This window comes from Castor canadensis, chromosome 6, assembly GCF_047511655.1.
Source record: "Castor canadensis chromosome 6, mCasCan1.hap1v2, whole genome shotgun sequence".
Taxonomy (NCBI): domain Eukaryota; kingdom Metazoa; phylum Chordata; class Mammalia; order Rodentia; family Castoridae; genus Castor; species Castor canadensis.
In genome coordinates this window covers 118,335,909-118,361,143 of record NC_133391.1, presented here as the reverse complement: position 1 = coordinate 118,361,143, position 25,235 = coordinate 118,335,909, and the positions used below count along the sequence as shown (strand labels likewise).

At 38.7% G+C, this 25,235-nt stretch overlaps 1 protein-coding gene across 2 annotated transcripts; it reads left to right on the top strand.

The window, feature by feature from the left end:
* The first annotated feature begins 13,395 nt into the window (after positions 1 to 13,395).
* On the top strand, positions 13,396 to 21,208 carry Btf3 (basic transcription factor 3). 2 transcript variants are annotated; one of them, XM_020172228.2, is made up of 6 exons: positions 13,396 to 13,537; positions 14,086 to 14,154; positions 18,080 to 18,193; positions 18,506 to 18,707; positions 19,989 to 20,045; positions 20,902 to 21,208. In XM_020172228.2, exons 2-6 carry the CDS (start codon positions 14,086 to 14,088, stop codon positions 20,946 to 20,948), a joined length of 489 nt encoding a protein of 162 aa, XP_020027817.1. In that variant the 5' UTR covers positions 13,396 to 13,537; the 3' UTR covers positions 20,949 to 21,208. The 2 variants fall into 2 exon arrangements, with proteins under 2 accessions (XP_020027817.1, XP_020027816.1); XM_020172227.2 differs by lacking the exon at positions 13,396 to 13,537 and adding an exon at positions 13,587 to 13,775.
* Positions 21,209 to 25,235: the final 4,027 nt, after the last annotated feature.

Genomic DNA, 25,235 nt, shown 5'->3' with positions numbered 1-25,235 from the left:
TACATGAACACATCTATCAAAAACAGGTCTCTTAGGCATAATTTAGGACATTCCAACACAGCTTTATAACTGTTTTGGCCTTCAAATGGTATGAATTAACTTTCATAAGCTAAGTCTATTCTCACTATATAAAGGATTGGGCCAAATGTCTAAATAATTAAAAAATACCCTTTTTGCCTTCCTTATAGACAGTATCAGTAGCAAAGTCTTTTTTTCTCCCACATTGTGCTGTTGACTGACTCAGTGTTTGGTGTCACCTTATTAACATATGGCAAAAATGATCAATGTTTTATGTATTACGGGCTTGAAAAAGAACATATTGTGCATTTTTTACTAATTTTATTAGCATACATTAATAGTACAAGGGGGTTTCTTCATGATAATCATATTTTGCATTTTTACAACATTCTGTTACTCACATTCACATACGTGTTCAAGGTGTACTGATATACATTGGGTAATTAAATCTCAAATGCCAAGTCTATTTCATTTTTAAAATGCTAGCATATGTATCCCCTGAGAAGGCCCCCTTGACCCATTCGCTCCCCACAGTGGAACATTCTCCCATTTAGAGTAAAGCTTCAGTATACATTAAGTTTTGTATGCCTAATCTCAGCACAGATGTGAACTCTAAGACCTGGATGGTTTGTTTCTTTTTCTTCAAATTGTTCTTATTAGCTTTTATGAAGATATCTTTAGAAAAGAAAGTATAAATAAGGGAACGAGTAAATATATTGGGTGATAGAATCAGGACTTTCAAAACAACTTAACATGAAGGAATAAGGAAGACTCTAACAGAATGAAATGGGATAGGTGTCCTACCCAGGGTTTGACAAGAGCTGGGTGGAAGAAAGAATTCAGCCTCTGAGCAGGATATCAGAAGAAAGGCTTAGGAGTTCAGCTCAGTGCTAGATGAATGCTGTCCAAGTCAGGGGAAGAGATATTATTTCTCTGCGTGGTGTTAGATTATGAGGTTCAGATATAGACACCTCACTTTAACCACACATTAGAGGGGTCCAAACAAGGGATCCAGCCTGGTGAACAAGATAATGTCTACCCCTCCAGGACCCCTAATGTGGTGGAGAACTGAGGCTCACAAGTGCCAGTTAAAGAATCCTGTGGTTAGTGTAGCCTAGGAAAGGAATGCTTCGAGGGACCATTAGTTATGGTGGGAATGATGACTGTCTGCAATATTTGAGGATCTGTCATGTGAAAGAGAGATTAGCTGTTTGGCATGGGAAATTGGACCCAATTAAGTGATCTTTACTGAAAGGCTGAATTCAGCTTATTATAAAGGAAAAATTTGAGGGCTGGAGGATGGCTCAGGTAGTAGAGTGCCTGCCTAGCAAGCTTCCTGAGCTCAAATCCCAGTACTGTAAAAAGAAAAAAAAGAAGGTGCTCTTAAGCCATCAGACAAGAATGTTCAATGGGGTAGCATTTTCTCCAGGGGTGAAAATTGATTCTTGGGATGGGGGCATGTCTCACAGCCCTTTTCTTGCTATTTCTCCGCCTCAGTGTTGACTGTCTCCTGGTAACAAACTTATTGTTTCCTTTGGAAACCACAATCCCACTCTCTAGTTCCTTGGTGTCTGCAATGGTACCAAGATAATGCCATGGCTTGTGGCCCTCCATAGTTCATCCCTACCCAACAAAAATCTTTGGCATTGGCATTGACATGGAAGGTAGGCAAAGTGTATGTAGGCAAGTTCAGTATCAAAGCTATGGTGAATAGGTGGTTGTGACTGGAGGATTTTCTCTCAACTGATTGCCTAATCTCAAAGCTATGTCACGAAGTGGCCCGCATATGCCTGTTGGCTGCCTGGAGGATATTGTCTATGTCTGATATCAGTGCGTTTGTCTATGATGTCAGCTTTGAGACTTAAAAATGATCCACATTTTACTACTTAAGTCTACAAAATGTATTTGACCAGCATTAAATATATCAAATGCCAAAAGTAAAAAGTCAACAATGTTTGAATAAATATCGAATATCTATTTAAAGTTATTTTCTCATATCTAGCAAAGGTAACTGTTTAGGAAATTAATTTTCAACTATTTTTACTCTTGCTGAAAAAATGATGGTTTTAATGACAAGAAATTGATTATATTGCTCTTATTATTTACTGAAATGAATTGCAATTTGTACATGTAATTTGATATATTACGATTATAGATAAATAAATAATATTAGAATTACACAGCAAATGAAGTTATGAAGATAAGTAAAGCATTAATAGCTTTAAAATTTCAATTTAACTTTTTTTTTTTGCGGTACTGGGGCTTGAACTCAGGGCCTCCCACTTGGTATGCAGGTAGGTGCTTTACCACATGAACACTCCACCAGCCTTTTTTTGTGTTGGGTATTTTCAAGGTAAGGTTTTGTAAACTATTTGCCCTGGCTGGCTTCAAACTGCTATTCTCCTGATCTCTGCCTCCTAAGTAGCTAGGATTACAGGCATGAGCCACTGGCACCTGGCAATTTAACTAAAATTTTGACTTACAATTTTATCTCATTGTTCTTAACCCTGCAATGAATGAAAAGAGGAAACTGTATACTTACTCATCAATGTATAAATCATAGATACACATACAGTACATAAACACATATATATAGTATCTCTGTGGCATTATAAAATTTCCTGGGGAGGCCATTAGGCAAAAAAAAATTTCAAAAGGCTCATTAGGAGAATGATAGTTTTTTAGAAGTTGAAAAGCTCTGACGTCAAGCTATCTAAGCATTGACAGGAAAGAATTTTGATGTTGGGTTGTCAGGATGAATCCCAGACAAAATTAAAAAATAAAAATTGACTTCTTCACACTCTTCTCTTGCCCTCATAGCCCCTTCTTGTTATTTTTCTACCCCATGCTGTTGAAAACCTCCTGGGAACAAACTCATCCTTTCCTTTTGGATGAGTCTCCTAGTTCCTTGGGGTCAGTGATGGTGGCACTCAGACTGGGGACTGTTCTGACCCTGACACAAATCCTGTACCAGCATGCTTGTTTCCACTTTCACATTCTTGGTTAAATCATGGATTTCTGCTCATTTGAAGAGACATATATTATTTCCTTTTTGCCGACACCTCTTCAATGTTTGTAATATAGGTAAACATATATACATTAATTCTGTGACATTCTATCATTATCAGATCATTTCTCATAAAGGTTCAATACCCTTGAAAGGCAACAAACATGAGTTTGTATTTGGGAAATTTTACTCCAACCTCCATGAGAAATGCTTATTCTAATTTATGTCAGATAAATAGAATACAAAACTGACTTCCATACTTTAGTTACAAAGTGTGTCCTCCACAAATATTTTTATTTATTTATTTTGGTAGTATTGGAGTTTGAACTCAGCCACTCATCAGCCTTTTTTTGTGTGTGTTGGGTGTTTTTGAGATAGAGACTTTTGAACTATTTGCCTGGGCTGGCTTTGAACCGCAATCCTCCTGATTGCTGCCTCCTTAGTAGCTAGGATTACGTGCATGAGCCACCAGTGCCCAGCAACACAAATATTTTTCTGAGTAAACTATTACATAGATTTATACATATTGCAATTTGCTTGGAAGGTTTTCTTTCGTCCATTCACAAGCAACAGTGTCTTTTATGAGTATATCACATTTAATAGTCCAGTACTCAATAATCTGATACTTGGTGAATAACTGATTCTCAGTTCCTTTAAAATGAATGATTATTTCTATTGTATATAGTTATAAAAGACAGTGCAGTACTTCAATATGTGTATACAATGTGTACTGACCAAATCAGGGTAATTCATGTTTCCATCTTCTCATTACTTTGTATTTAGAACTTTCCAACTTCTCTGTTCAATTTATTCATAAAATACACAATAAGTTTTATGAACCATTGTCACCCACTAATTTTCATTTGTCAAATGCTTTCTTCTAAAAAAAATACAAAGATACAAAGATACAAAAAAGGCAAAGATACAAAGAACAGAAAATTGATCTATTTAATTCTCTTGATGCACAATCAGCTATGTGTCCATGTTTCTGTGACACAAGTTATTAAACAGCATACAACAAATGGGAGGGGAAGTCATGGCCTGGAGAGTATCATTTGAGCAGTGTCAGTGACTAATAGTAAAAATGAGATCACTGCTGGATGTGGTGACACATCTGGGGTCCTAGCTACTTTGGAAGCTGAGGCAGGAAGATCACTTGATCCTGAGAGTTCAGGCACAGCCTAGGCCACCTTGTCCCCCAAAAAGACACCATGCTGGGCATGGTGGGTACCACCTGTAATCACAGCTACTTGGGAGGTAAGGGTGGGATGATCATGGTTTGATGCCAGTATGATTAAAGAGTTAGCAAAACTCTATATTAACAAACAAGTTGGAGGTGGTGGTGCATAAGCTATGTGGGAGGCATAGGTAAGTGGATCACACTTTGAGACAAAAACTGCAAGACCCTATCTGAAAAATAACTAAGGCAAAAAGGACTGGAGGCATAGCTCAAGTGATAGAGCATGAGGCCCTGAATTCAAAAAAAGAAAGAAAGAAAAAGAGGATTGTTTCCTTTTTTTTTCTTGTTACTGGGATTTGAACTTAGAGCTTCACACTTGCTAGGCAGGCACTCTACTGCTTGAGCCACTCCTCCAGCCCCCAAAAGAAGATTGTTAAGGAGTTTGAGTTTACCATGAAGATTTAGGTTTAGCTACACTACATTTGAGGATATGTAACTGTAGATAAATGAGAAGAGCCATCTGAAAATAAAGGCTGGGAATGAGGGGCTAGAGTTTGTGATACGAATTTGAAAGTCAGCAGAGAACTGATTGTGGAGGCTTAGAAAATGGCTGAGCTCTCCTGAGAAGCTGTGGAGTGGGGGTGAAGCAGAGCCTAAAAAGGTAGTTGAAAAAAAATAGTCCAGTCCAGCATCAGAAAAAAAGACAAAGAAAAGAACAAAAGCCATACTGCAAGTGCCTGCGTGCTCACGGCTATTGAGAAGGTGGGAAGGGAAGTTCTTCAATAGAAACTTTGCTAAACAGGAGACAGGGCAATCTTTGCTTAGGTTTCATGTTATATGTTAAGTCATCTACTGGGCAGGGCTTTATTTTGATCCTAGCTAATAGAAGACAAATGTCTGGCATTTGGGTCTATGCCACAAAGGACCCCTGTCAGGCAGCTGGTACTCACACCCCGCCCAATCTCTGTAGGGAACCATGACTTCACACCAGTTGGGTATCCAGATTTGGGGGAGAGTGGAGAGCACTATGAAGTATTTTTACTCAAATTATCCGGAAGACAGGGCATGGTTTATTTTGTGTGTGTGTGTGTGTGTGTGTGTGTGTGTGTGTGTGTGTGTGTGTGTTTTAATGTATATGTTTTGATACCTATTAGCATAATATCAGCAATGTTTGCTATATTTTAAGTTTCTTACAAAATTTTAGTATGGAATATTACCTCTGTAACTAATAAGTCTGTAGAGCTGTCATGCTTCATGTTACTAAACATGTTACTAAACTGTGTTTTGTTCATGGCTAGGCTACAGCTACTAGCTAAATACAGTTCAGACTCTTCAAAGGATTGACTTCACCCACTTCAGAAGTTGCCATTGATTTAATGTATACACCAAGTTCATCAAGAATAGCTTTGAATGTCTGTAGCTAGGCCTACTTGAGAATTCACTCTGCTGACCCTACTCTCCACCAGCCTCCACATTTCATCCTGGTGTGATCTTTGGTAACTTTTTTCCAAGTTTGACACTGTCCTGTTCAACATTCTTCAGGATTCCTGTATTCACTTTCTGTTTAAACTCAAAGTCCTCAGCATTTCTTCCAGGGTCCCTCATAATTGCTGCTTTGTTTTTATGGCCTCCTGCCACTCTTGCACAGGTTTGAAAATTCAGTCACATATGCCACCTTCACACTTTCTGACACAACCAAGTACTAAGTGAACCATGGTATCTACTTAGTATTTGTGGCATAGATCAATTTTAATTACTCCAATAAATGACTTTAAAAAGAAAAAATTCTATCACTACCCAAAACAGCAAATTAGTTTCAACTGCCATAAAGGGAATATAGGTGTTGTTTAATTTTACATACACAATGTTGCTAGCTGAAGTTCTGAAAATAACTCTACAAGGAGATTGGCAAATGTTACAGGTGTTACATACTGAAAGAGAGAGAGAGAGAGAAACAGAAACTTTCTTCTGATAAAAGAAGATTCAAAATGAGTTAAAAATAGTATTATTCTATCAGTTTGTAATGACTTAGCTGACTGTGAACCACATAAAATGTGAATATTAAGTGTAATAAATGTCCAGGCTTTAGAAAACACTACTCTAGCCTTCTTGAACTGCTCTATGGTTTCATGTTTTCTTCTTACTGTGTGCCTGAAATACTCTGCTATCATTGTCACCTATTGACTCCTTCAGTCTTCAAGATCCAGGGAACCTGTGTAGCTCCAGGTGAAGTGTGATGTCCCTTGTACTTGTCAGGGTTCTCCAGAGAAAACAGGAAGCACAGGAGATACACACACAAACACACGAAGGCATTCATAACAAAAGGAGGAAATGCTCATAACAATTACAGTTCTCATTTCTATAACTGGTCATGTGTTATAGCTGGCATGTATGAATTATCTTCTTTCACTACACATGGTATTCTCTTTGCTTTGGCAAGATCCTCTGCTGGTGTGGTTTTTGGAGGAGTAACCCAAACCTTCATTCTGGACAGTCAATAGTAGTCCTGCCTGGATAGGGTTTTTATAGTTTCCATTGACTTAATCACAGGGCCTGATGATACTAAGGCATACACTAAGTGATCTCCTATATTCAACATACTCTTTCTTACCTCCACTGTGGAGTAGTAAGCCAGATTCCCTTGGTAGTCAGGATTAATCACCCCACCAAACACTGTAACTCCCTTCTTTTCCTGTTGACTCAAAAGCATGAGGAGCCAAAGTGTCCAGGTATGGGCTCAACTTTCAGCTCAAAAGGATCATTATTGTTTCTCAGGGGGAAACATCTCTCCCTCTGGAGCCAAGACGTCCAGACCAGCAGAGCATAAAGTTGTGGGAAGAAGCAAAGATTTTGCTATAGCTATTGGATGTTAGTTGAGAACATATACAGGTAGCTGGCTGATCTCTCTGGGGAATGGTGCCATCTCGGGGACTTAGTGTTGGTTTTCTGCTGCTGGCACATTGGCCCTTCTGAAGGAGGTCAAGACCAGTTGGTCTTGGTGGATGGAAGTTCATTTTGCTGAACCCATGTATAACTCCCATCTCTGCCATCATGGCCACTTTGTTCATGTACCTGTTGAGCAATAACAGGGTGGCCAGGGAAGGAGGCTCACTGGTATCCAGTGGGTGGGTCATCCTGCCCACTTGATTATTAAAGTTCTCCTCTGCTAGGGTCATCCTTTGGTAAGCATTCATACAGGATACATTGCTGTCAAGTTTTTGTGCATTCAGAGAGTTCTACCCATATACTTCTTATAGATTTCCTTGTTACCTATTATGTTCCTTACATGTCTCTGACCATCCAATCAAACCATTGGCCACAGCCTATTAGTTGGTATATAATCACATGTCTGGCCATTTCTCCTTCTAAGCAAAGTGAGCCACCAGCTGTACTGCTCAATGTTCTGCCCAGGGGGAGGATTTCCTCTTCACCACTGTCCTACAGAGATGTTCCATAAAGGAGCTGTTTGCTGCAGCTGTTCACTTTCAGGTGATGCCTACTGCGCAGAACCATTTCTAAACAAAGTCCAAGTCTCTTTCTCTGTCAACTGCCAACTTACAGAAAACTAAGCCATTGATGCAGGCTGGGACAGAAAAGTTAATGTAATAGAAGTGGGAACCATGGGCATTTGAACTACTTCTTATGTAGCTTACTTGTACCTCGAGGTCTACTGAGGCATATATATATATGTGTGTGTGTATATATATGTGCGTGTATATATATGGCATGTATATATACGCACATATATATGTATGTATGTATATGTATATGCATGTATACCACTTATATTTGATGATAGAATGTTGCTGTCAACTTGATCTCTTGGTAGGCCAGATAACACCCAGTACATGTGAGGAAACTGAGATCTCATGGAAACTTGGTGGCTCATAGTTTAGCATTCAGTCTCTAGCAAGACCCAGTAACACGCCAAGATATATTTCTTAAAAGGAGAGTCACTGTCTGCAGAAGATGTCAGGGCTTTGCTCCAAAATCTTAAGGAGCTACACTATGATTCACATGTAGGAACCTGTCAAACAACAGCAGCCTTACCTACATGGATCTAATAGCACTATTGGATCTGCTGGATCACATGACCCATGCAGCAGGGCATGCTCAGCAGCCTAAACCTCTTGCAGAGACTTTTCCCATTCTGAACCCCTTCAAAACTAGCAGCTGTTCAGGTCCCTAAGTAAATTGGCCTGAGTGACACATCCAAATGAAGAATTTGTTCTCTCCAAATTCAAAGAAGCTCACTAAGTAAGCATTGTGCCCTCTTTAAGTCAGATGCAACAATTTATCCTTCACTTTATAAGAAATATCTTGACATGCCCCACGCACTGGATACCTGGAAAGTTCCCCAAGTAAAAGTTCCCTGATTTTTTGTCAGATTTATTTCCTTCCCTCTGGCATGGAAATGTCTTACCAGTAAATCTAAAGTAGTCACCATTTCTTTCTCATTAGACCCAGTCAGCATAATATCACCAATATAATGGTTCAGTGTTCTACTTGGAGGAGGGAAAGGGAATCAAGATAACTACAAACTAAATTATGACATAGGTTAGAGATCCATATACACTTGAGGTAGAATAGGGGAGGTGCATTGCTGGCCTTGCCAGCTGGAAGAAAACTGCTTCTGGGTGTCTTTACTAACAAGTATAGAGGGGATGTGTTAATTTGCTAAAACAATAAAACATCTGGTACAGCTGCTGGAATTGGAATCACCACCATATTAAGCTTACAATAATCCACAGTCACTTTCCAGGTTCCACCTGTCTTCTGCACAGATCAAATAGAAAGGTGAATGGGGCACAGTAGGAATCACTGCCCTTGTGTCTTTCAAGTCTTTGAGGGTGGCACTAATCTCTGCAATTCCTCCAGAACTGTGGTATTGGTTTATTATTTTCCTGGGTAGAGGCAGTTCTAGTGGCTTCCACTGGAATTTCCTGTAATAGCTCCACAAGTTGGGGAACCAATGTGGAGGTTCCACCATTGTGAAATATAATCTGTTCCATTCATGCATTTTGAAACTGGGGAAATAACCACAGGATGGGTTCAGAGACCCACTGGGCCCACTGTGAAATGGATCTGAGTTTAATCTCCAGTAATCACCTGACTTTCATAAGCCCCTACTCTGATTGGTAGACTGTTACTATGCTTAGGGTCTTGTTAGTTCAGAGCCAGTACCCAGAAGCCCTGAAAAGATCTGATAATTTTCTTTGCCCTAGTTCACAATTGCTTTTGTGAAGAGCCTTAGATCCCCATGGTGAAGTCTGGGGGAGCATTAACAGTGTGACTTTTTGGTAGTGAACTAGAGTTTTTCCTCAAGGCAGTGCCAGTAGCGTTTCCTCAGGCAGTGCAGGGTAGGTCCCTCTAGGAGATGGGTGGAAAGGCCATGGGGGTTGGAGAGGCCACTTTCACTGGAAGTGAAAAGCCCTCTCCCACTGGCAAAGGAGAATCTTCAGAATAAGGACTTAATATCCCCTACTTTATCTGGGGTCTTCCCAAAGGTCCCTATCCCAATTTACAGGATTCATTCTTTTCCAGTCAGTTCCCTTACTTCAACAGTAGACTTCACAAAAAGTTGAGTTCAATTTGTGTTGTAATTCAGCCAGTCTCAGGATGACATTCTATTTGGTTTTCAGCATTCTCAGTCATGTGGGAAAAAAAGGTCTTCACAAAGAAGACTTTAGGTCACTTACTGGAAATTCGAATCCCCGAGCTCATCCTTCACTTTCACTGTTTGTCCAGCGCCCTCAGGAGTAACAAGCCAACCTTATTAAATTCATTATTTTCCCAAAAACATTCAAAAGCACTGTACAAACCACCCAACTCCTTGCCTCTTGTGTTATTAGGGGTGTCCATATATTGTACATATCTCTATTGTCAGATCACACCACAAACTATCTGAGATCTTTTTGCTATGGAAATAGTCCTTAGCATTTTAAAATATAATCAGATTAGAAAGAAAATTCCAAACTAGGCACCTGTTTCCTGCCTGTAATCCTAGCTACTCAGGAGGCAGAGATCAGGAGGATCATGGCTCAAAGACAGTTCCAGCAAATAGTTTGAGAGACCCTATCTTGAAAAAAAAATCACAACAAAGGGCCAGTGGAGTGGCTCAAGGTGTAGGCCCTAACTTCAAACCCCAGTACCAAAAAAAAAAAAAAAAAAAATCAAACAAACAAAAAACCCAAACAGAGAAAAAGATATCTAAAGAAGATATCTAAAGGTAGTTAGACCTAGAGAGTTCAATGCTTTGGAAGCCTGAAGAAGAAAATGCTTCAAAAGTGTACAAGTGACCGAGTATGTCAAAGGCAGTTGAAAGGTTAAAACAACAAGATCTCAGAACTCATTACTTGGGTTTGTCAAATTGTAGGCTCAAACAACTTTGAAGTTTTGCTATGAAGGAGAGCACAAAAATTATGTAGTAACTAGAGGGAAAACATAGGTTAAAAGAAGCTACTTTGTTCTGTCCTCTTTTAAGTTTCTTGCTACTAAAGCGTATTATTGTACTAGTAGAATGACGTAGGTGAAAGTGGAAAACAAAGATATGGGAGGGAGCCTAACAGAATCAAGATCCTGAATGAAGAAAGCAAAAATATGAGTAGAAGGAATATTCTTCCATAGGTAGAGGAGTGAAAGTATTTATACATTCTGATACATATAATGCATAGAGTTAGTGGAGGGGAGACAAGGTTTGTTGTGTCTATTTTCATATCTTTAACCCTCTGAGCCTCAGTTCCTTCACCAGTTTAAATGGGAAGTACTTAATTCATAAGATTTCTGTGATAATCAAAGAGCAAAAGTCAATATTAACCTACTAGAAATAAGACTTCTAATTCACTTCTCCATGAACTCAATAAAGCTATCAATCCCTTATTTTGCCTTTAATATAAAAACTAAAAATAACTGTGATGGGTATAATTCAGTGGGGCTGAGGGTGTCTCAACAGGGTTTCCTGACACCTAGAGAGCTAAATAATATATAAGCATTAACTTGATAAAGATAGAAGTGCTAGAAGAAGAATGCAAGGAAGCTTAAAAATTAAAAAATAAAGAGTGACAAAACCACTATGGCTACCAAGCAAGGTGGCTGGGCTCTAATTCAATCCAACTCAAGTACATCCCAGAGATGAAAACAATTCATGGACTTTGATTAGACCATAAACTATAAACCTAGGAGTGCAAACAGGTTTTACCTTTCTCTTCTTTATTGACAAAGGCCATCTTGAGTAAATGATTCTTGGACTGTTCAAGCTGAGCATAAAGCAGGGGAGCCAATTATTCATATTTGCTATAGACAGGGGAACCCATGGGAAATGGCACTACTGATTTAAGATTGCAAAGTAGCAACTATTTGGGAGAAAAGTAAAAAAAAAATCTCTAAAGTTATTTTTGAAAAGACTGGCATATAAATATTAGCAGAATCAGAAGTTCCTGACTGCGTACAAAACAAACAGAAGCAGATGGAGGCAAACTAAAAATGTTCTTTTCTTACAATTAGCAAATCTTCGATGATTTGTACATAGTACAGATCTTCAAAATTACAAAAGAACAACAGGAAAAAAAAGGGGAATCAAAAGAAAATAACTTGCAATTCCTGAAATCAGGTGTATAAAAGGTAAATCAGAAGATGGGGGGAGGGTGTCACTCAAATGGTGGAGCACCTGCCTAGCAAGCTCAAGGTCTTGAGTCCAAACCCAAGTAATGCTAACTAAAAAAAAAAAAAAAAGGTAAACCAGATGTCAGGTTACATGGTTACATAAGTAAAATCTTGCCTATGTGAAAGTTCAGAAAACATCACAGGAAGTTTCAAATACCGCAGAATAGCGTGGAAGAATGGAGTAAAATACTTGGAAGCTATACATTCTTTTCAAAAAGAGGAGTCATTCTATATATTTTATATATTAAATGTAATATATATTTATGTATTTTCTATATTCTCTATAGTACTGAATACTGTTGGCACAGTTATTTAGACCCTATCATTAGATCGTTAGGATGGGTATCCACATAGCCCAACAATACAAACACCCTTCTCTTTGCTAACTTTGACTGATTTGACCACGGAAGCAACACTTTTTTGGGAAAACAACTGTTAAAATTAGTTCCAAAAGTGATACAGCTGATTGAGGACAGATGCAATGCAGATTACCCAGTTCCACCTATGGTCATAAAGAATTGCTTTTTGAAGGAGAGAGCTCTAAATGTCTTAATGAGACATGACAATGTTAACAAACCTTCATGTAAAAATTTAGTATTCAATAGCAAAAGCTGATCTTAACTGGAGGAGTCTGCATTTATGCAAGTTTTTTGAATATATATATATATATATATATATATATATATATAACTCTAAGATTTCAAGTTATTTTTGAATATGCAAGAGCATTTCAGAACCAAGGCCACAAAAAGGCTGAGCACATAGCATTTTTATTTGAATTTCCATTTTTAGTAATGGTGGTTTTAAGATTGTTTTAAAACTTGTCCTGGTGTTTAAATTTTAACTCACATCCACAAGTTTAGTCTCTCCAAACACACCAGGCACAAATTCGTCTTTGAATTACTCAGTTAAGAGAGGTAAAGCTTGTTCCATTGTTAATCGCCCATTGTCAAATTCACATCCATTGGAAATTGAGGAGTCAACTTTTTACCTGTTATGGAAACATGAGAAGATAATCATGTAGATGGGTCTAGGGTGGTTTATCTTCTGCTAAACTTTTAGGCTGAAATGCATATTGCCCAATACCACAACGGTCCTACAGAATTGCTGTTTGAGGGGTGGAGCTCAGGAATGCATTCTGTACACGTTCCCTAGAAATTGTGAACCGCTGTCCTGAAACCTACCAAACCACCTAACTTTAGAAAGAGAAATTAGTCGTTTGGGACAATTCTCTAATCTACACCAGTGAGTGGACACCTGCTGAGGACGTGAGCACAGCAGGACACCCTAAGTCCTTTCTTCTGAGGGTAAAGAACTTCAGGATCAGGGCCCGCTAGAGACAGGGAGGATTACTGAACCCTCGCTCTTTAAATAACCACTCTCTCCGACGATCGTGGCCTTCCCCAGGACTTCGGGCAGCATCCCCAGCCCAGGGTCACCCGGCTGCTCAAACAGTACAGTCACAAACGCTGCCGCGCGAAGCTGCGCGTGCGCAGTGACGCGAAGTCGTTTCCTGACTTTTGGAGGAAGTGGCGTAGCGTCACTTCCGGCCTCCCTCTAGCTGCCATCTTGCGTCCCCGCGTGTGTGCGCCTAATCTCAGCTGGTCTGCCCGAGACCCCCTGAGCACCAACCCTAGCCCCCCGCGCGGCCCCATTTCCGCTCCGACAAGGTACAAAAAGGCTGTGGACGCCGGCGTGGGAGGAGGACGGGAGCGGGGGCGGGAAGTTCCCGGAAGGAGCGAGACAGGGAGGGACAGGGCTGAGGAGAGGAAGGCGATGCGACGGACAGGCGCACCCGCTCAGGCTGACTCTCGGGGGCGAGGTCGAGCCAGGGGCGGCTGCCCCGGGGGCGAGGCGACGCCGTCTCTTCCTCCACCCCGCGGCGGAACCCGAGGACAGGAGCCTCAGGTACCGCGAGGCTTGCGGAGAGTGGCCGGGCAGGGTAGGCCCTGGCTAGGCCGAGGCCAGGCCAGGGCCCGGGAGGGGGGTGCTGGTCAGGCGTGGGTTGGAGCCCGAGTGCTGGGCTCGTAAAGGGTGGGGAGTGGCGGGATGAGAATGGGATGAATTGGGCTCCCTCGGAGCTGTACAGGGGGACTTGGGGTCCAGGCCTCGGCCTGTGCAGGACATTGGTTCTCCTGCTGGTGTCTTGGGAATTAACGAGCGTGGCATGCTAGAGTGAGCTGGACCTTTCCCTGCTGAGGATTTCCTCTTTTTCTAGATGAAAGAAACAATCATGAACCAGGAGAAGCTCGCCAAACTGCAGGCACAAGTGCGCATTGGTGGGAAAGTAAGTTTTAATTGCTTTTGTTCCTTAAATTCCCTGTGCATTCTAGTGCTGTTCTGTTACTTTGCCTATTGAGAGAAATTCGCAGAGATGGCAAATCCAGGAAGAATGGGAGGGAGGCGGTAGATAAATGCTCGTGAGTGAAACTCGAATGCTGGATGTTAAAAGGAGAAAAAGCAATTGAATAGAGAACACTTAACTAAAAACATTGCTTTTAGGTAAATATGTTTTCAGTGTTACAGTGTATAAATAGAACAGAAACGTTTGGTAACTTTATTAGTAGGGAGAAATGTCATTTCAGTTAGCTCATTGTGGGCACCATACTCTTTAACTTGCATAAAGTCGGTGCTTGGTTTGATTTTTTTGGATGTGCCAGAGACAGAACCCAGATTGTATAGCACATGCAAGGCTATACATGTATAGCACTCAGTCACTGAGCTACATCCCCAGCCCTTTTTGTGTTTTAATAACTAAGCAAACTGAATTTAATTTTTCCTGTTCTTAATAGAAGCTTATTTTTTCATTTGGTAAATTAAGACCTTTCTGTAAAGCCTTATGAAGTAAATGACCTTCTGGGTATTTGTATATTTTCTAGGATATTTGATGTCTTTTGTATATTTTGGAGTTTAGCAGCAGTGACTGTTAGGCTTGAAAATAACTACCTAAGCATAAAGTCTTTCTGATTTGACTTTGCAGTTTTGCTCAAACTGAGGATGTGACAGTGACTGAATTTTAACTGATTAGTTTTTGGTTAATTGGTTTTTCCTGTTGGATGCTGATGCTCTTCATGGGGATTCTTTTTGAACTTGGTTATTGAATTTAGGTTATTTTCTAACTGATTTAAGTCAGAAATCCACTCTAGACAGAGCTCTACCTAGTTGTAATTTTGTATTGTGCTAGCACATTCCTAGTATTTAACAAGGTGTGGCAGCTTGTTGAAACAGCAAGTCTTTACTTGGTAAAACTTGTGAAGCTTCCATTGTATGAATTTATTACCTATTAAATTTCCCCAACTTTAAGCATTTACTTTCAAGTTGAGTCTACTGTGAGATAGCCAAAAGTTGTACTTAGATTAAATAATAAGATGAAGCTCTGTTAAGGTAGATTCTTTTTTTTTTTTTTTTTTTTCTTTTGCTACTCTAGTCGTCTTCAGTATCCACACCTGCAACATTAACATTAGGTGTTTCTTTTCCTTTTTAACAGTTGCCAGGCTGTAGCCTTCTGGTGCCAGAAAAAGTCACCATATTCTTAGTGAACCATTGTTTGGATGCTGTTTTGGTGTGTTTAACCAGCATTCCTTTCTGTGTAGTTTCAGGAATAATGTGCTTGTGTGCAAGCATGTTACTTTGATTGTTAGGCTTGGAATTTTGAGAGGTATCAGTCTAGTGTAAAAATAAGTCTTCAGGTTTTCCAGGATTTTAAAATCTTAATACTTGTTTAGCTAGCACAGAAAATATTTCTGTTATTGTAATATGGAAACATTTTCTACACCTTTTTAAAAACCTCCTTATTGTGAGTTATGAAATTAAGCGAGTTTTGCATTAAAATAGCAAGTGTTATTTACTTTTAAGTAAATATTATGAAAGCCTTTTATTTCATTATCTACTCAAAACACTGATAATAACATAATTATTTAAGAAATTGTTCTCTACATTGTGACATGTATAGAACCTATAGGAGGTGTGCTGGCTTTGTTTTTTAAGATCTTACAAGAAACTTTGGAAACGGTACCTACATGACTACCTCGTGATTATTCTGAAAAGTTTTTTTGGGTGTGGTTTTTTTTGGGGGGGGAAGGATAGCAATGACCTTTTTAAAATTAGGAGATATATATATGTATGTGTATATATATAGATATATAAATTAGGATACAGGGGTGATTCATTGTAACAATCCCAAATAGGCTTTGGGTGGGGTTTAATAACCAGTGTGTACACTTTTTTTTTTTTTTTTTTTTTTTTTGGTGGCACTGGGGTTTGAACTCGGGGCCTCAAGCTAGTGCTTTTATCACCTGAGCCACTCCACCAGCCCTTTTTTGTGATGGATTTTTTTTTTTAATTTTTATTTTATTCATATGTGCATACAATGTTTGGTCATTTCTCCCCACTTCCCTCCACCCCCTCCTTTACCCCCCCCCTTACCCCTCCCTACCACGCAGAAACTATTTTGCCCTTATCTCTAATTTTGTTGAAGAGAGAGTGTATAAGTAATAATGGGAAGGAACAAGGGTTTTTGCTAGTTGAGATAAAGATAGCTATACAGGGAGTTGACTCACATTACTTTCCTGTGCATGTGTGTTACCTTCTAGGTTAATTCTTTTTGATCTAACCTTTTCTCTAGCTCCTGGTCCCCTTTTCCTATTGGCCTCAGTTGCTTTTAAGGTATCTGCTTTAGTTTCTCTGCATTGAGGGGAACAAATGCTAGCTAATTTTTTAGGTGTCTTACCTATCCTCATACCTTCCTTGTGTGCTCTTGCTTTATCATGTGATCAAAGTCCAATCCCCTTGTTGTGTTTGCCCTTGATCTAATGTCCACATATGAGGGAGAACATACGATTTTTAGTCTTTTGGGCCAGACTAACCTCACTCAGAATGATGCTCTCCAATTCTATTGTGATGGATTTTTTTTGAGATAGAGTCTGGGCTGGCTTCTAGCTGACAGTCCTCCTGATCTGTGCCATCCTGAGTAGCTAAGATTATAGACGTGAGCCACCAGCACTCGGTTCTTGATATTTTCTTTAAACTGTGAGTTACTTAAGCTTTTACTATGTTTAATCCCCAAAAAAATTTTAAGTAAAGTCTTTGGGGGGGTGTCTTTAAACCTAATAGTGGAGACAGGCAAAGTTTTTTAAAATACTGTTCTCACAGTATAATATATCTAGGGTAATAGAAGCACTTTTAAAATGTAGAGAAGGGACTGCTCTGGCATGGGAGGTGTAGTTGCAGGGTTTAGAAAAGATACAAAACAGGTAGTGATTTGAGCAGGATTTTAAGATGAATAACAATTGGGACAAGGGTTGAAGGACAGTGAGGGATTTGGGTGGTTAGCATTGCCTTGAATGTCTTCAGTGTACTAGAAGACACTGAATTTATAGCATTAAACAAAATAGAAGCCTTCAAGGAGTTAACATTCTAGTGAGAGAAGACAGACAATAAAATTATCCCTTACGTTAATAAGTACTGTGTAGAAAAGCCCAGATAGAAAATAATGAGCGAATCTCGGATTTGCTGTTTTACATTGGGTGGTTGAGAAAGACTTCTGGTGTGGATGGTGACATAAAGAGCAGAGATCTTGCAGCAAGGGACGGGACCATGCATATGCTAGGGAAAGAGGAGTAGTATGTGCAAATGCCATAGAGTCACAGGCTGTTTGGCCTGTTTAAGGAACAGCAGAAGTTTATTTGGCTGAGAAGGCATATTAGGTGCAGGACAGATCATGAAGGGCCTTGTAGGGTAAGAACTACAGAATTTTATTTGGGTGCTATGGAAGTGTATACAGATTCATTGGACTTTCCTTTCACTCTCTTGCCTGTGAATATTAATTTGGTTATTGTTTTTTTTCTTTGCAAAAATAAAAGGTTAATAAATCCAGACATAGAGCTTTTCTAAATGAGGCTGAATTTAAGTTGACACATGCCACCTCTTTAATCACCTTTAGAGCAAGTAATAGAAAAGGACTGAGTAGGACTTTAATGTTTTTAATCTTTCTGACAAAACGGAAGTTTAGAAGTTATTGAAGATTTATAGACAGTTCTTTCCTTTCCCTCATTTTGTTTCCATCTTTACCTTATCCTGCCTACTGAGCTACATAGTTTGTGGTTATGTTAATTTTCTTACACAGAACCAAAGGTCAGAAAAGAATTAGAAGCTATTCCCTTTTGAAAGTATTGTATTATATAAATGTACTTTTTGTTCTTTTCCCCCATTAGGGAACTGCTCGTAGAAAGAAGAAGGTGGTTCATAGAACAGCTACAGCAGATGATAAAAAACTTCAGTTCTCTTTAAAGAAGTTAGGGGTAAACAATATCTCTGGTATTGAAGAGGTAAGTGTCAAAACAAGATTTGGCTGAAAAAAGCTTTTTTATTTTTTTTTTTTTTTGCAATACTGGGATTTGAACTCAGGGATGGAGGACCTTCCAGGCAGGTGTTCTACCATTTGAACCATGCCTTCCACCCTATTAGGCTGATTGCTGAGACTGAACGTTGCTTGATGTACACATTCCATTCCAGAGAAAAGTACACCTGTGCTTCAAAATGGAGTACTAGATTAGTTAACCAGATAACAGTTTTTGTTGATGAAACAAAAGGAACCTTTGGTGGGCATTGCTAATTTAACTTTTTTTTTTTCTTTGCAGGTGAATATGTTTACAAACCAAGGAACAGTGATCCACTTTAACAACCCTAAAGTTCAGGCATCTCTGGCAGCAAACACTTTTACCATCACAGGCCATGCTGAGACAAAGCAGCTGACAGAAATGCTTCCCAGCATCTTAAACCAGCTTGGTGCAGACAGTCTGACTAGTTTAAGGAGACTGGCTGAAGCTCTGCCCAAACAATGTGAGTAGCCCAACAGTGTCTACTGGGACTTTACTTAGTAGCATGTTTCTATGATCTCAAGACTCAGAGTTGCTAAATACCTTTAGATTTCAAAAGCAAACTTTACCCTAAAAAATGTGTTTTTAACTGATTTTAAGCAAGTGTTCTTATTTTTGGTAATTTGTCTAGTTTGTTGTGAATATTGTACTTGATTTAGAGAATGTTTATTTTCTACTAGCTTGCTTGTTTTGAATCAGACTGAAAATTACTAGTTGGAAAGGATAAAAATGTTGATTTTGGGTTTGCTTATCACAACTTACAATTTAGAATTGATTTTAAAATATATTACTGTAACTAATATTTCTATCATTTCTGTGAATTAGGAACCTCTGGACTCTTTATTTTGAAACACATAATATAAATTGTTGACTGTAGCCTCAGATTTTTTAATTTTATCACTATTATAGTATTTCAGTCATCTTTGAGATGACCTGCCAGTGTTTTGGTGTTGTACATTACAGTTTGATGGGAATTTTGTCCAGTGCTGAGAGTGGTATATATCTGTGGTGTACATCAAAGGATGGAGTATGTTTATGCTGAGGTTTTTTGCTTACAATTTTGAAGAATAAAGAATACACAAGCAAGTCAGAGGCTTAGCACATGGCTTATTTAGTCATCCATGATTTTTCTATGTGTTGAGTAGCTGTGCTTCAGCATATATGTCACATGGAGAGGTATTTAAAGAGGTTTCAGAGCTAAAATAGGCTTTTGAAATGTTCTATCAGTATCTGTGCAGGCCCTAATACTGTGAAGTCTCTTTAACTATAGGGTATTGCTTACATTTTTGTGTGATAAAACTGAGTGCTTAAACAATTCAAAGACGCTTCTAATTTTTCCAGTGTTTCATTTCAGTAAATGTTGAGCCTTAAGCCATGCACAAGCAAAAAAAATTTGAGAAAATGGTGTCTTCATTTGCCTTCCAAAATAAGTCTTATCATAATTTGTAATGTGGGTTTTACCTTTCAACTGAGGGCTCCCTACTTCTCATATTACCTAAAGACCTATGATGGGCCAGAGGAATTGAAAGTACGGTATGGAATTTGTTTGTTAGGTATTACTTGTATTCTAGTCATTCATGCATAACAGAATGTCATGCTATTAATGGTATTAAAGGTGAAATCCCAAATGTCACTTGTCATGAATATAAAGTTGTAACACTTGGTATTTCATCTGTTCTTTTAGTTGATGTTTATTGCAAGTCTAGAGAAATATGTAAATTACATGTAAGCTTCTGTTTTACAGCTGTGGATGGAAAAGCACCACTTGCTACTGGAGAGGATGATGATGATGAAGTTCCAGGTACAAACCTTCACTTGTGATTAACCTAAAGAAACTAAATAAGGGAGAATAATGAATCTTTAGAGACATGGACCTCACTTGGAATGAGAAAATAAATGGAGTGTTATTTAACTAGGAGTTAGGCTTACAGGTTGGCTTTTTTCTGTTTAAGATCCCAAGGAGTTATAGACATCTAACCTGAACATAACTGTACATCCACAAATGACCTTTACTTTGAAATCCTTGAATTTATGAGAAGGCCTGGAGAAATCATTTAAGTATGTTGATCATTCTAAAAGATGAGGCATAATAACTCCTTTAGCAATCATGAGGCATTTTTCTCTCATATATTGGATAATTTACTTTGTTTTAATACTTACTATGTATCCCAAGCTAGCCTTAAAGTTATAAACCACCTGCCTTTGCCTTCTAAGTGCTGGCAGTACAGGCATGCACCACCACTCCCAACTAATTTGCTTTCTTGTAAAGCAAATAAGTGTATTGGACAAGAGAGTCACTAGATTCATAAATATTGCCACTTTGAATAGGGAAGTGTCCATAGGAACCCCAAAAAATGTCAAAATCATGCATCCTGGTGTTCTTTGGTTCTGTTTCCCCATATTGATCAATGCATTTAATTCCTTAAGTGGGAGGGGGAAGGCAAGGGTGTATACATATTCTTTAAGCATGGTACTTAAATTAGTAGCTTTATTTTATTAATAACAATATGCCAAAACATACCTCTCAATATGCCGAATGGATAGTGCTGTCATGGGAAATAACAGGTGTTGAAATTTGAGAGCATTTCCTTATCCTTCCATTAAGTGTGATAATTATTTTTCGATTGCCTATATCTATTTTTTTTTTCCCCTTTTAGATCTTGTGGAGAATTTTGATGAGGCTTCTAAGAATGAGGCAAACTGAATGAGTCAGCTTCTGAAGAAGATAAAATTTGGAAGAAGTTACCGGAGCTGCTATTTTATATTATGACTGCTTTTTAAAATTCTTTTGTTTATGGATCTGATAAAAATCTAGATCTCTAATATTTTTAAGCCCAAGCCCCCCTGGACACTGCAGCTCTTTTCAGTTTTTGCTTATACACAATTCATTCTTTGCAGCTAACTAAGGAAGAAGCCTGGGAATAAAGATTGAAACAAAGGTTAATAAAACTGTTTGCCTAGTTATATGGTTTTATTTCTTACTTCACTGAAAGTGATCTGTACATAGTAAGCAAAGTTGTTTATAGAAAGCTAATCAGAGCAATGTAATATGACTGTGATAACCTTTGAAAGTTGAAGATTCAAAAACAGTATAGTATAACAAAGGTGGTATAAAGTTCTGTTTAAAAACGTTTCTCTCCAGCAGCCCTTAAGTATTCCATGGCTTATATGAGAATAGATTATTCCTGTGGGTAAGCAAGGAGCTGCTTCTCTTGATATTGTCTGTCCTTGTTGTAAGTATATATTAAGTGCCTTACATGTATTATCTCAGTTTCGCCACATTTCAGCCTCAGTTGTTGAGGTAGGGACTAGTACCTCCATTTTGTTAGATGTAACCTGAAGTTTAGATTTTATAAAACCCAAAGGTAGTTAATCTCCACATTTAGTGACTGAAAAAGTTTCTGGTAGGAATGTCTCCTGGGTCCCATTGACCTTTAACAAAATCGATGATACCGGCCTCTTTTTAAAAAAAAAAAAAAATGTTTAACATACAGTAGAATAAAATGTATACAGTTCTAAGAAGTAATGTGTAATTTAATAATCACAATGCTGAATGGTTCCATCACCCAGGATAACTCTTGACTTAAAGAATTAACAGTTGTATTGAAATAGCTATACTATTTTAAAACTAAAAATCAAAATTGAAGCAATTTGCAATTGGCATTAGGACCAACAGAAGACCAAAATGGCTTCTATTTCTAGCAATTCCTGTTAAATGTTTTATTTGGGTTTTTGTGTGGCTTTTTGAGACAGGATCTGTTAGCTCAGGCAGTCTTCCTGCCTCAACCTCAAGCGCTGAGATAACAGGCATGTACCACCACTCCAGTTTCATTTTAAATGTTTATAGCAATTTACAATTACTATCTCTTTTTAAGTCACTGAATTAAAGTACCAAAAAAGAAGTGGCGTGTATATTGTTGCACATTTACATTGTATAATTTTCTGCAAAGGATGTGTATCACTCCTGTTAAAGTATGCTGCTGTAGTAACAAGGGTTCTGAAGTCTCAATACTTAAAAGAATTTAAAAAGCTAAGCATAGATTGCCAGATTATTGTGGGTCAGGTTGAGCTCTGTTACACATTCATTTCAGGTTTCATAGTAATAGGGCAACCCTTTTGTGGGGCTTGGATTGGGGGATGGGGTAAAGCTACTACTGAGTCATTTTTATATATATCTGACCAAGTAGAAAGGCTAAGCTGGAGGACTGGAGTCGTAAGGTCTGATGAGGGGCTTGAGAATTCAGATTTCTGGTGATTGTTTTGTCCACCTGCTAATGCATCATTCTCCATTCTAGGAGTGGATGACGGTGACATGCTGACAAGCTTGTGGAGACTAGCTGCTTGGTCTAGATCTATAGGAAAGGGACCACACTGAGAAGTGCAGTGAGTCAAACTAGCCTGTCCCAAAGCAACTGGTTTACTGTTCAGGTCCTAGCTGAAGTTAAGCCCCTGATAAGAGACCTTTGTTCCCATCTCTAAAAGTGTTGTTAGCTGTGAATTAATAGGAAACGTTTTTTAATCTTTCCAGTATCAGGTTAGATAGGCTCTACTTTCCTTCATGAGCAGTCTTGAGTTGGAACATTGCCAGTCTCAAAACAGAGAAGAGAATGGCAAACTACCAGCTGGCTGGGAAGCAGTGCACATCATTATTGATCAGATTTCATCCACCAGAGGAAGGTGCATGCATAGTCATGTCTCATGGCATGGGACTATGGAAGGATAATCATGTCCCTCCCTCAGTAGGGAAGCAGACACTTGAACAATTACATAATCTACCATAACCTTGCAGTTTTCTTTTGTTTACATTCCTATAGCTGTTATATGTGAACAGCACTACTTGTTTTGTCTTAGCAAAATCCTAAAAGCCACATTGTACAGATGAGGAAACCATCTTGGAGAGGTGAAATTATGTGTCTCAGGTCACATAGCCCCTTCTGTTGTAGAATGAGATTCAAACCTGGGTCTGTCTTGAAGTTTATAGCCTACTGGTAAGACTTTTAGGCCCTGGAAGACCAGAGAAGTAATTCTGATCTTGATAAGTTTTGGCTGCTGTTTATTGCTTTTTAGCTGTGGACTAAATTGATTTTCCGTTGGGTCCAGACTAGGCTACACTAAAGAAGAGAGACCTCTCTCTTGATCTTAAAAGCACTTACAATTATTACCGTTTGTATTTGTTGAAATCAAGGTAGAATACATTTGTATGGTCCCCATAATAACCCTGTGGTGCACAGGGAAGAAAGCTGCATTCTAAAATTTGGAAACATTTAGAAATGACCCAAAGGTACCTAAATGTTGCGTCTGATTTCAGCTTACATTTTTCTTCTTTCACACTGGGTTCAGGTTCTTCAGTAGCTTTTTTCCCTGCCCCTCTTCCAATAAGGAATATATGTAGTCAACTTTTTTGAGAGAAGTCTCAAGGTAACTAGTAACAGTTTTCAGCTTTTCCAAAACCATAATTACTAGAAAAGCCTATTCACACACGTTTTCATCACTCCAGTCAGCACAGTCTTGAATGCCATTTTTGCAGTGAGTTCTGGGAATGCATGCACAGTCGGTGAAGAAAATAGTATCACATCTCCAGCCTGAGCATTTTGAGCACTGTAAAACTAGACAAATGTATTTATTTTTAAAACCATAACTGCTAAAATGTCAATGTGAACTGGAAAAGATGCTATTGAGCCAGAAGTAGCTCTTTGGATCTTAAAAATACTAATGAAAGCTCCCTAGCAGGAAAATTGCAGATGTTGAACAAAGATTCTACATGTAGTTTGAAAAGCCAAGAGTACTACCTCTCCCCATCAGCCTAAGGCTAAACATACTGACATATTACATAAACAAGGAATGGGCCACATGAGTTTGTTTGGACAGCAGGAGAAAGAGCCAGTGTTTGCTTAACTGACAGCTAGTCAGAAGAAAAGCATCTCTATGCTTTATCCCTATGTTACCAAAGCATTGGTTTTCCTAACTTTTAAGAAGCATTTCTATTTCTATCCTTCTTGATAACTAGACAAAGGGCAGGAAGATATCTATTTAGCATATTTCTGATAATTCATATCAGTTGGGGCCACAATGCATTGGAATTGTATCTGCTGCCATGGTCTTAGAAAAGTCCAGCCTTGCTAGATTATAATGTGATCAGAGGTGTATCTCAGTGTAAAGCCATGGTGGGGGACAAGGATGAAAGTGAGGAAGAAAGAGCAAGGAAAAGACAAAGGCTAGTAACAAATATTTTGAGAGGTAAAGCATTCAACAGATTTTTCTTTAACCTTTATCAAAATTGCCCAGAAAACCCAATGGAATTTGACAGCAGACAAGAGTCATCTATTGAGATTATTTTGTTAATCCTTACAAAACTGGCTTTATTTACTTCCAAACCAGAGAACTAACCTACTTTAAATAGGTACCAACTACTGGAATGCTAAAACTTTCCTTCCTTTTCCCTCCCTTTTTCCCCCTCCCTCTTTTTTTGATGGTGGTGGTGGGGAAGGAACCCAGGCTGTGGGTCTTGCCACAAATGCACTTTATAACTAAGCTATACCTTCAGCCCTGGAAATCATGTGGAGACAAATATACTTAAGGAAGTTTTCTAAATACAAATTTGTTTATATAATTGAAGTTAAGGGTAGCCATTCCAAGAACCCACTAAAAAAATATACATATTTTTTACCTGATTGATCTGAGCAGTCACCACAGTCGTTTCTTGTGTCACACACCTTGTCCACATATGTCCAAGTCTTCTGGTTGAGACACTTGAATATCAAGTTTTGTGGTAGACTGTTGGGCATTTGACCTATTTAGACAAAGGCATGATAATGTCTTATTTATGATTCTGGATTTTAATTGTTTGCTACTGTTAACTATTGTTTAATATTGGTGATTTGTCTATCTTACCACAGTAGGTAGCAGATTCATCTTCTCCATAACTGCAGTCCACCTTGCCATTACAAAGCAGAGAGGGTGGCAAGCAAGTAGTGAGGTCCTCACACAAGAA